General features: G+C 42.5%; 1 protein-coding gene and 1 long non-coding RNA gene across 12 annotated transcripts in view; both read left to right on the plus strand.

The window, feature by feature from the left end:
- Window positions 1-12721, plus strand: part of WWP2 (WW domain containing E3 ubiquitin protein ligase 2) — a 184180-nt gene that overhangs the window by 118358 nt on the left and 53101 nt on the right. For all 11 annotated transcript variants that reach the window (XR_013410879.1, XR_013410880.1, NM_001267601.2 and 8 more), the window contains 1 exon segment: window positions 11566-11776. Coding sequence is in view for 5 of the 11 variants with exons in the window: in NM_001267601.2 (NP_001254530.1) it covers window positions 11566-11776 (211 nt within the window). In the remaining 6 variants the exon portion in view is untranslated.
- Window positions 8358-10870, plus strand: LOC144337710 (uncharacterized). Its single transcript, XR_013411143.1, has 2 exons — window positions 8358-9788; window positions 10080-10870. It is a non-coding gene; the product is annotated as an uncharacterized LOC144337710 (long non-coding RNA).

The following is a 12721-nucleotide window of genomic DNA, read 5'->3' on the forward strand; positions in this document are numbered from 1 at the left end:
ACTCAAACTTTCTCCCTACCAGCTTTTCTTGGTAAGGCTGTTTTACTTTCTTATCACTCAAGTGTTCACCAGAGTAGCGCTTTTAATTTCCTTCAAGAACTTCTCCTTTGCATTCACAACTTGGCTAACTGGCACAGAAGCTTCCGCTTTGGCCTGTCTTGGCTTTCAACCCACCTTCCTTATCACTAAATATAATAATTTCTAGTATTTGATTTACAGTGAGAGACATGTGACTCTTCCTTTCACTTGAACACTTAGAGGCCATTGTAGGGTGTGAGGAGAGAGAGAGAGAACAGCCAGTGGGAGGAGCAGTCAGAACACACACACTATTTATTATTCAATTTGCTATTTATTTATTTATTTATTTATTGAGACAAAGTCTCATGCTGTTGCCCAGGATGGAGTGCAATGGCGTGATCTCGGCTCACTGCAACCTCCGCCTCCTGGGTTCAAGCGATTCTCCTGCCTCAGCACCCCCCAGTAGCTGGGATTATAGGTGCATGCCACCGTGCCCACCTAATTTTTGTATTTTTAGTAGAGCTGGGGTTTTACCATGTTGGCCAGGCTGATCTCGAACTTCTGACCTCAGGTGATCCACCTGCCTCAGCCTCCCAAAGTGTTGGGATTACAGGTGTGAGCCACCGCGCCTGGCCCAAATTTGCTATTCTATATGGATGCGGTTTGTGGCACTGCAAAACAGTGGCATTAATAACATATCAAAGATCACTGGTCACAGATCTCCGTGACAACTACGAAAAGTTTTAAGTTGGAAACGTTGACATATTGTGAGAATTACCAAAATGTGACACAGAAACATGAAGGGAGTTTATGCTGTTGGAAAAATGATGTTGAGAAATAGACTTGCTGGATATCAGGTTGCCACAAGCCTTCAGTTTGTAAAAAATCACATAGTGCAACTCAGCAAAACAAGGTATGCCTGTATATAAAACATGCAGAGTGCTTGGCAGGGTGCCTGGCACAGAGCTTTTGTCTTTATGAATAATTTTATGGAGTTTTAATTAGGTAACATGAATATATATACACACACACATATATATATATATATATATGTGTGTGTGTGTGTGTATATATATATTTTTTTCTTTTTTTTTTTTTTTGAGACGGAGTCTTGCTCTGTCACCCAGGCTGGAGTGCAGTGGCCGGATCTCGGCTCACTGCAAGCTCCGCCTCCCGGGTTCAGGCCATTCTCCTGCCTCAGCCTCCCGAGTAGCTGGGACTACAGGCGCCCGCCACCTCGCCCGGCTAGTTTTTTGTATTTTTAGTAGAGACGGGGTTTCACCGTGTTAGCCAGGATGGTTTTGATCTCCTGACCTCGTGATCCGCCCGTCTCGGCCTCCCAAAGTGCTGGGATTACAGGCTTGAGCCACCGCGCCCGGCCATATATATTTTTTTCACTTCATTTTTCTTTTTTAAAATTTTCTTGTAGAGATGGGAGTCTCACTTTGTTGCCCAGGCCGGTCTCAAACTCCTGGCTTGGATCGATCCTCTTGTCTCGGCCTTCCAAAGTGTTGGGATTGCAGACGTGAGCCATTGCGTCCAGCCTATTTTTATACATGGTTTCATACATGTATGTGCTCTTCTTCTTTGCTTTTTAAAAGTGACCTCATACTATTTTGCAGTTAATATTCCGTAATTCATCTAACCATTCCTTAATTCTTGTGTATTTCCCTGTTGCAAAACAAAATTCTTCTGTAAATACCTGCATATAGCTTTGTTTCTTCTTGAGTGAAATTCTTAAGTCAAAATATGTGAATTTTAAAAAATGAGCTCTAGTGTGTATTAGCAGACTGTCTTTCTAAGAGGATCAATCATATATCCAAAGTAGTCCAAAATGTTCATAAAGTGGTATGTGAGGTTTATTTTTTCTGCAACCTTGTAAATATTGGTTTATAATTTTTTGCTAATAGTATTAAGTGCCACCTCATTGGTTAAAATGTTTAACCTTGTTGCATTTCCTCATTTACTAGTTGCTTAACTATTTCTTTTTTATTGTGTCTCTTTTCATACTATTTGATCATTTGTCCTTCAAAGATTTAGAAGTTTATTTTAGAGGTTTATATAAGCTCAATATATTCTAGGTACAATTTTAAAAAATTGTAGTAAAAAACACACAACATGAAATTTACCATTTAAACCATTTTTAGGTGTGTAATTTGGTGGCATTGAGTACAATCACAATGTTGGGTAACTGTCACCACCAGTGTCCGTTTCCAGAACTTCTTCATCATCCCAATAGATTCTCTGTATCCATTAAACAATAACATTTCCCCCCAACCTGCCCGCCCCTCTCCCGTAGCCCATGGTGACCCCTAATCTCCTGTTTGTTTCTGCATTTTCTTGTTCTAGATACCTCATTTAAGTGGACTAACGTGTCCTTTTATGTCTGGCTTATTTCACTTAGCGTGGTGTTTTCAAGATTCATCCATGTTGTAGCATGTATCAGAATTTCCTTCCTTTTTAAGGCTGAATAATATTTGATTGCGTATACATACCATATTTTGTTTCTCCATTCATCTGTAGATGAACGTTTGGGTCATTTCCACCTTTTGGCTATTGGAATAATGCAGCTGAGAACTTGGCTGTACAAGTATCTGAGCCCAAGCTTTCAGTTCTTTTGGTTGTATACCTAGGAGTGGAATTACTATGGTAATTCCACTAACTATGTGTAGCTGCAAGTTTTATCTGTTATATTTATGATTATAAATTTTCCCATATCACTGTTTTGCATTTTATCTTATTTCTGTGAGTATTGCAGAAAAGGATTTAAGAATTTTGAAAATAATTAGGCCTGCGCAGTTAAAAAATGTGTATAATTTCACTTCTTGCGTCAATAATGTAAAAGTTCTTGTTTATAAAATGAGATACTTTTTTTTTCTTTATGGCCACATTGGATCTGCAGAGATAAATACTTCCTTCTGTTTTCACTTGCTTTCTTCATGATGTTATGTTATCAAAATAAATATCCCATTGGAGTTTATAGTGATAGATGTATCACTATAATATATAACTATAAATATATATTTATACATAATATATATTATGTAGACATGTACGTATATACAATGAGGACTGGGTCTAAATTATTTTCTATACTGGGATCCTATTATCACAGAGACATTAAGTAAACAGTGTCATTTTTTACTGTGATTTTATTTAGTGTTGATCACTTTTCACATTCTTACATACGGTGAGAATTTGTTTCTTGTTTTGAGTAAGTCCCATATGATTTGTATTACTGATGTGTTATTGTATTTTCTTTAATGTCTGGAAGGGCTAGTTCTGCCTTTTTTTTTTTTTTTTAACTCCATGATGTTCTTTGATCGTTCATACATTTTCTTTTTTTTTTTTTTTTTTTTGAGACGGAGTCTTGCTCTGTCGCCCGGGCTGGAGTGCAGTGGCCGGATCTCAGCTCACTGCAAGCTCCGCCTCCCGGGTTTACGCCATTCTCCTGCCTCAGCCTCCCGAATAGCTGGGACTACAGGCGCCTGCCACCTCGCCCGGCTAGTTTTTTGTATTTTTTTTTTTAGTAGAGACGGGGTTTCACCGTGTTAGCCAGGATGGTCTCGATCTCCTGACCTCGTGATCCGCCCGCCTCGGCCTCCCAGAGTGCTGGGATTATAGGCTTGAGCCACCGCGCCCGGCCTCATACATTTTCAAAACAAATTTCAGACTTTGAATTCTTTGAAGCACAGTGGGATGTAAGTAGGAATCGTGTTCATCCGTATATAAACCGGGGAAGGATTTTACCTTCCCATCAATCAGGTAACACAGTATGGCTTTGTCCATTTTTAAGTTTTGCTCCTTTTTCCCCCGTGTAATATAACTGTTTTTCTTTATATGAGCTTCAGTCATCCCATGCCGTGCTAATTACGAAATCTTGGTCTGGTTTTGGTTGCTCTCGTGAAGAGCTGACTGATCAGCTGCCTTGGCAGTGCAGTTGCTTGTGTTTCATGGGTGAAAGACACCAACTGCTTTACCGTGGCCCACATGGTATGAGCTGATCTTCAGTAGAAAGAGCTTCTGTTGTTATTGGTGCTGGCTTTCCACGTGCTTGAGTGCAGGGCCGAAAAATCCTGAGTGTCCATGAGCTTGTGATATACCATGCACACCTAAGCATCTTGGTACACACAGTGGGCTGGCAGTGTCTCTAGGATTAAGCAAAAGAATTTCCAATTCCTGATCTTTTTTTTGGCTGTGACTAGAGTGTGTCTCAGTCCTGAATGAATATGTGATTCATAAAGTTAGAATGTTTAACCAACATCACAGAGGGAACCTTGTGAAATATCCAAGGTTACAGAAAGCAGAGGCCATGCAACTGCCATCTTACTGCTTACCATTTGGTACCCCACTTTCTCTCCTTGGTACTCTACTTTCCCGGTCCTTGGTACCCCACTTTCCCTCCTTGGTACCCCACTTTCCCTCCCATTTGGGAAACACTGAAGCCGTCTTCGCTCCCTACGCCCACTGTTTTTACTTCATGGTGTTCTGGTTTGAGTACTGGTTCTGCTACTTGCTGACTGCACACGCCTCTCTGAGTGGTCCCTCTGTGAGCCTCAGTTTTGTCTGCAGTGAAATGGGAATAATAATATCTTCCTCATAAGGGCATTGGGAGGATCAGTGAGCTAATAAAAGTGAACTTGCTAAAGGCAATGCAGGTTCCTGGGTTGGATCTTGGAACAGAAAGAAAACATTAGTGCAAAAGCTGGTGAAATCCAAATAAAGTCTGGACTTTAGTTAATAGTAGTATACTAATTATTATTTTAGCGTTGGCAAATATGCCATGATTCTATAAGATAGTATTATTAAGGGAAACTGGGTGAAGGGCATACTGTCTTTTCAGATTTTCTGAAAATAATATCCAAATTAGTGCAAAATAAAACAAAAAGTACCCGTTTGTGTGTGCTTTTTTTTTAGAGGGAATCTCACTCTGTCACCCAGGCTGGAGTACAGGAGTACAATGGCATGCTCTCAGCTCACTGCAGCCTCCCCATTCCCGGGCTCAAGCGATTCTCCTGCCTCAGCCTCCCGAGTAGTGGGGACTATAGGCACGTGCCACCATACCCAGCTAATTTTTTGTATTTTTAATAGAGACAGGGTTTTGCCATGTTGGCCAGGCTGGTCTTGAACTCCTGACCTTAAGTGATCCCCCTGCCTCTGCCTCCCAAAGTGCTGGGATTATAGGGGTGAACCACTGTGTCCAACCTAATTTTTGTAGAGATGGGGTTTTGCCGTGTTGACCAAGCTGGTCTCGAACTCCTGGCCTCAAATGATCCGCCTGCCTTGGCCTCCCAAAGTACTGGAATTACAGTTGTGAGCCATTGTGCCCGGCTTAATTTTTGTATTTTTAATAGAGATGGAGTTTCACCATGTTGGCCACGCTGGTCTCAAACTTCTGACTTCAGGTGATCTGCCTGCCTCAGCCTCCCAAAGTGCTGGGATTACAGACGTGAGACACTGTGCCCGGCCAAAAGAACCTGTTTCGTAAATGATAGTGTTATACAAATGTCAGGTGGTTTTATTTTGAATATCTTTCTTTAATTTTTAATTTTTTAATTTTTAATTTTTAAAATTTTTATTATTTATTTATTTTTTCCGAGATGGAGTCTTGCCTGTCACCCAGGCTGGAGTGCAGTGGCATGATCTCAGCTCACTGGATCCTCCGCCTCCTAGGTTCAAGCAATTCTGCTGCCTCAGCCTCCCAAGTAGCGGGGATTACAGGTGCCCACCACCACACCTGGCTAATTTTTGTATTTTTAGTAGAGATGGGGTTTCACCATGTTGGCCAGGCTGGTCTCGAACTCCTGATCTCGTGATCCGCCTGGCTTGGCCTCCCAGTAGTTTTTATTTTTTATTTTTTTGTATTTTTTTTCTTTTCTTTTCCCTTTAAAACTCTTCTATCCAGTCAAATAGCTTTCTTTTGCTAGATTATTGGGGTTATTGAACAAGTGTTTCTTGAACAAATATTTAGCAAATGTTAAGCACTACAGACGATGGGAAGCAATATAAGAGAAGGTCTCTGCCCTACGATCTCGTTCCGGAGAAGTTGAAATCACACCTCAGCAAAGTCAAAACAGCACATGTCACAGGGGCTTGTGTGGCTGAGGAGCTGAGGCCACGGGTACTGTGGGCTTCACAGTGTGGAATGCTCTCCCTGGGCTGCAGGGGTGGGGAGGGAAGATGGCTGATGTGGGCAAAGAGACGAAGCAAGAACACAGGAGACAGAGAGTAGAAGTAGTGAAAAATGCGGGAAACAAATCTGCCCTGGCTCTCAAGATGGGTGCAGTCCTTTTGGGGAGATACGGGTGTACCTCAAATAATTAGGATTAAAAGTTAGAGAACATTGGCTATATTGAATAGAGTTAAAAGGTAATACAGCAGACCGGGTGTGGTGGCTCATGCCTGTACTCCCAGAACTTTGGGAGGCTGAGGCTGGCAGATCACTTGAGGTCAGGAGTTCAAGACCTGCCTGGCCAACATAGTAAAACCCCATATCTACTAAAAATGCAAAAATTAGCCAGGCGTGGTGGCACACATTTGTAATCCCAGCTACTTCGGAGGCTGAGGCAGGAGGATCGCTTGAACCCGGGAGGTGGAGGTTGTAGTGAGCCAAGATCATGTCACTGCACTCCAGCCTAGATGGCAGAGTGAGACTCCGTCTCAAAAAAAAAAAAGGTAGTACAGCAATTCTGTAAGGCATGATGGACTTGTAACTCCTTGTCTTTGACAATCCAGTTTTTCTATTTGAAGCCCCATTGGGGTTGAGTATGGTACCCTGTCACTGGTTGACTAGCATGATGCTGGGCCAGTAATGCGTTGTTAGAACTTAATTTCTCCTATGAGCTGTGATGGGGTGGATTGACTTCTGAGGTTCTTTCAGTCTCTCGTGTTCTAAGAATGTGCGCGCGCGCACACACACACACCCTCTTTGAGAGCAGGAGAGGGGTATTCGTGAATACTTATGGGCACAGAAGGCTTGTCTATGCTAGGATATCTAGCCTTCATATTTCTCTGTTTCCAAATCTGAACTCAAGGTGTAGCACAAACTTTTTTTTCCTGCTTTTATTTTAAGTTCCGGGGTACATGTACAGGATGTGCAGGTTTGTTACATCGGTAAATGAGTACCGTGGTGTTTACTGCACAGATCAACCCATCACCTAGGTATTAAGCCCAGCATCGGTTAGCCATTCTTACTGATGCTCTCCCTCCCCGCACCCCCACCCCGCACAAACTCTTAAACAGAAGAGCTACTATGGGTGAGCTAGGGTGAGTCACAGGCTCTTGGTTAGGCCTGTGGACACGTACAACCCTGGAGGGAACCCTTGTAACTAGATTTGCAGCTGCATGAACAGTCAGATCCAATTAGTGGTCATTGGAGGATCTCCTCCCCTGGCATGCCATGGGGGCTCTGCTTTTGGTCTTTTCATGGTCAACTATTTCATAATAATTATTTTTAATAATAGTACATATATGTTACTAAAACGTTAAAAAAAAGAAGCTTAAACAGTATAAAGAATGTCTTTTTCCTATTCTGCTAACCTTCAGTTTCCTACCCCAAGGCTCACTGTTGTGTTTCTTGTGGTTCTTTCAAAGATTCTTGGAATATACAAGTATCTGTATATATATTCCTTGAAAAAACACACACGTGTGTATGCACACAAACTTACAAATGATAGCACATGTATACATTGTTCTGCACTTTCTCATTTAGTAATTATCTTAGAATTTTCCCACGGTATTTGAAGCTAACTTGAAGAGCTTCGTTCACCTCCCCTTTCCCCAGTAAGTCCAACCAAGGATGGAGACAATTTTAGGATCAAAAAGAATATTAGGCTGGGTACAGTGGCTCACTCCTGTGATCCCAGTACTTCAGGAGGCTGATGTGGGAGGATTGCTTGAGCTCAGGAGTTTGAGACCAGCCTGGGCAACATGGTGAGACCCTGTCTCTACAAAAAATAAAAACAAAATTTAGCCAGACATGGTGGCGTGAGCCTGTAGTTCCAGCTGCTTACGAGGCTGAGACAAGGGGATTGCTTGAGCCTAGGACGTCAAGGCTGCACTGAGCCATAATTGCACCACTGCACTCCAGCCTGGGTGACAGGGCAAGACCCTGTCTTAAAGCAAAACAAAACAAAACAACAACAAAAAACAAAAAACACAATGGATTGAAATATTTTACAACATATTTAAATCCAGTGCCTCATAAAGATTCTTAAACAAAATGAAACTTCATTGTTCATTTTCTGAGGATGCAAGAAAATAAACTCATTCTAAAAACTGGTAAACAAAGGGAAAGAAGCAAGCATTTCTCCTGCCGTTTCTTTACAAACTGAACCTCTAGGTAGCCGAATAGTTGATAAGGGGAGGTTTCTCTTTATAGAAGTATTATTAGCTGATAAATGAAGGTGTGGTAGAATTAGAATATTACTATTTTACAGTCTTCTGTGAATTATTTAATTATTTAAGCCTATTTCTGGACTTCCTTATTGACACACCTATTCATGTATCAGTACCACATTGTTTTAATTGTTGTAGCTTTGTAGTATGTTTTAATACTTTAGAAACTCCCCCTACCCACACAAACACACACACACACACACACCCCCCCCACTGTTTTACAAACTCCCCCTATATACACACACACCACTCTTCTTCTTTAGAATGTTCATGGCTATTCTTGTGTATTTAGTTTTCCTAATAAATTTTAGAATAAATTCATCTAGCTCTGAAAAAAGTTGTGGTATTTTTTTTTTAATTGAGTAAAATGTGTAGATGTGCATAAAGTGAATTGCCATCTATTGTGTTATACTGGCTTGCCTGAGATAGAATAGGAATATAAATATCAAGCCTTGCATTTCTGTTAGGGAAACATTAATTGCACAAGATTTAGTCATTTATTAAACAACTAATTTAGCTTGTGTGAAAGGCAATATTTTATATACTTCAGAGAAAACAAGTGAATAAATCGTAGGCAATTTCTAGCATCAGCCTCCTACCCATTTGTTAAGATCTAGCTTGGCGTCCATCACATCATATGAAGAAATATGACTTTCAGCTGATCACGAGTCCCATGTGTGCCAACAGGATCATGTGGTCGCTAAGAGTTATAATCTTTGGTTGAATTAGAGGATGTGCAGAGAGGGAGAAGTAGAGCGTAGTGACAAGTGATTTAGGCTCTGGAGGCAGACAGCATGGTGTGAATTAGGTGCTATATGACCTTGAGAGGTGTTGTAACCTTTTGAGCCTTAGTTTCCTTAAGTGTTAAGTGGGGATATCAATTGTAACTAACTTGTGGGGTTGCGTGTGAGGCCTAAATGAGATAATCCAAAGGGCTTTGCACCTTGCCTGCACATTCTGGTGTTCTGGAAATGTTACCTGGTATTTAAGTTGGTAATCTGACTCTGCTGGCCTCATGGTATCGGATTTATTATGTTCAGTTCCTGATATGATTATCTAGAAGAGGCAGTAGACGATATCTAGAAGAGGGCAGCCAGATGATCGGGAAAGGGAGGCCGCCTAGAAACACTGAAGAAATGGTAGGCCTCTTTACTAGAAATGAGAATACTAACATGAAACAGTGGCCATTCATTGCTTGATTGATTGATGGGTCTCACCCTGTCACCTAGGCTGGGGTGCAGTGGTGCAATCATGGCTCACTTCAGCCTCCACCTCCTCAGCTCCAGTGATTCTCCCTCAGTCTCCTGAGTAGCTGGGACCACGGGTGGGCACCACCATGCCCAACTACTCTTTTAAATTATTTGTAGAGATGAGTCCTCGCTAGGTTGCCCAGGCTGGTCTGGAACTACTGGGTCAAGCAATCCTCCGGCTTCAGGCTCCCAAAGTGCTGGAATTAGAGGCAAAGTATCTAGGTGTCTGGCTTAGATACTTTGAATTGCTTTGGAGATAGAGATGGGGAGACTCAGACCAGGTAATACAGTCAGCCTCATATGAAGAGGAAAAAAAAAAAAAAACTTTCTGGGCCGGGTCCTCTGGCTTATGCCTGTAATCCCAGCACTTTGGGAGGCTGAAGTGAGCATATCACTTGAGGAGTTTGAGACCAGCCTGGGCAACATGGCGAAACCCTGTCTCTACTAAAAATACAAAAATTAGCCGGGTGTGGTGGCGCACACCTGTAATCCTAGCTACTTGGGAGACTGAGGCATGAGAATTGCTTGAACCCTAGAGGCAGAGGTGGCATTGAGCCAAAATAGTGCCATTCCACTCCACCTTGGGTGATAGAGTGAGACTCTGTCTCAAAACAAAACAACCCCCCACCAACTTTCTGGCAAGTACATCTGTTCAACAATGGGATGATTCTGTAGTGAGCTCCCTGTGAGAAATGTTCAAGAAGAATCTGGATAGCCACTTCTTAGGGATACAACAAAAAGAATTTCTGCATTAGGAAGATGAGGCTAAGTGATGATTAAGGCGTTAACCTGTGAAATTCTAGTCTACATGTACACATATGCAATCACATACATGGAAAATTCTCTGCATATAGCTTATCACTTCCAAAGAACCACGGTTCTTTGAAACCTTATTTGATCTTTTTTTGAGTTAGAGGATATTGCAATGCACCTTGGGGTCCTTGTGAACATAAGTGATCATCAAAGAAGTGAAGAGATGGTGAAATAGGGAGACTTGGAGACTAGTGTGTTTCAGTTCTGTCTCATTGTCTGTTATCTCAGGGAGAAGACCCTTAGCTGTGAGCCATTCTTGCTTCCTACTTTGAGCGTGAGCCTTTAAAAGAATGAGCACAATATTGGAAGTTTTCTGCCTCTTCAGTGTGTATGAGCTTTTTGAAAGAAGGTGCTAGTCATGTCTAGCAAGCAAATGACAAATTTAAAGAAAAGGATGTGACCCTATAAACTTGGCCTTGCTGCATTTAGCCCCAACACTTTTTTTTTTTTTTTGAGACAGAATTTTGCTGTCAGTTAAATTTTTTTTTGCCAGGCTGGAGTGCAGTGGCATAGTCTTGGCTCACTGCAACCTCTGCCTCCTGGGTTCAAGCAATTCTCCTGCCTCAGCCTCCCAAGTAGCTGGGATTATAGGCATGCGCCACCATGCCCAGCTAATTTTTGTATTTTTAGTGGAGACGGGGTTTTGCCATGTTGTCCGGGTGGGTCTCGAACTCCTGACCTCAAGTGATCCACCACCCCCCCCTCAGCCTCCCAAAGTGCTGGGATAATAGGCGTGAGCCACCGAGCCCAGCACCAACACATTCCTGTGATGTTGATCTTTCCTGCTACTCTTTTGTTGCAATAAATGTAAATATAACCATAGTATGTTAGAAAAACTTGATAAAGTTATGTAAAAAAGGTAGTGTTAATATATTTATTTCAGATTCATCCTGATTTCCTTTGGACAGGCATTAATGACTTTACTGTACTTTCCAAAGTCATGTTTTGTAAAATTTTTTGCTCTCGCCCAATACATGTAGGATGACATTATAGATACCATGTTAGCCTATTAAGTGAAAAACCTAGCAAGTATAAATAAAATTCTCATTCTCAGTTGATCTTTAAAGTATGATTTGTGCATCTTCAGTGAATGACGAACCCACAACAGCCACAGATCCCGAAGAGCCTTCCGTTGTTGGTGTGACGTCCCCACCTGCTGCACCCTTGAGTGTGACCCCGAATCCCAACACGACTTCTCTCCCTGCCCCAGCCACACCGGCTGAAGGAGAGGAACCCAGCACTTCGGGTACACAGCAGCTCCCAGCGGCTGCCCAGGCCCCCGACGCTCTGCCCGCCGGGTGAGTAGCCTTCTGTCCCATAAAGATCTCTCCTCCCCAAAGACTGAGGCTCCTTTACGGGGGCAGAAACAACGTGATTATTTATTACCTAGTGGCTAGTAGCCTCTGGGGAGGCTGCTGTGCGTTGAAGCAAGGGAGGTGTGGAAGAACTGCTTGTTCTACATAAATCTTAAAAAGAATCTGTTGCCTGGGGCAGAATCAATGCTACCTTGTACCGTGACTTGAAATGAACAGCTTGACTCAAAAAGTGTGGCTTTTATGGAACAAGGAGCTCATTTTGCTTTCCTGAATCATTGGAGGGTGTTCACCTAGATCCTACCTAGAAAACAGCTTTTCTCTCTTGAATTTTATCAGCCCATGCAGGAGTTGGGCTTTAGGCTGTGAGTATTGCTGTATGTTATTCTCATAACTGGGACTTCAGTTAACAAAAACTGCAAGTTTTCTTGCCATCTTTTTTTTTTTTGAGATGGAGTCTTAATCTGTCACCTAGGCTGGAGTGCAATGGCATGATCTCATCTCACTGCAACCTCTGCCTCCTGGGTTCAAGTGATTTTCCTGCCTCAGCCTCCTGAGTAGCTAGGGCTACAGGCGCACACCACCACGCTGGCTAATTGTTTTGTATTTTTAGTGGAGCTAGGGTTTCGCCATGTTGGCCAGGCTGGTCTAGAACTCCTGACCTCATGTCATCCACCTGCCTCGGCCTCCCAAAGTGCTGGGATTACAGGCATGAGCCACCACACCCGGCCCTCTTGCCATCCTTTAGTTCAGTCAGATGGTGTGGTGGCTCATGTGCCAATCAATTCCAATGCTTTGGGAGGCTGGGGTCGGAGGATCACTTGAGGCTGGGAGTTTGAGACCAGCCTGGGCGATACACACACACACACACACACACACAAATTTGGGGACAGTGACCTGTGCTTGTAGTCATAGCTACTGGGGAGGCCA

Source organism: Macaca mulatta, chromosome 20 (assembly GCF_049350105.2).
Source record: "Macaca mulatta isolate MMU2019108-1 chromosome 20, T2T-MMU8v2.0, whole genome shotgun sequence".
NCBI classification, from domain to species: domain Eukaryota; kingdom Metazoa; phylum Chordata; class Mammalia; order Primates; family Cercopithecidae; genus Macaca; species Macaca mulatta.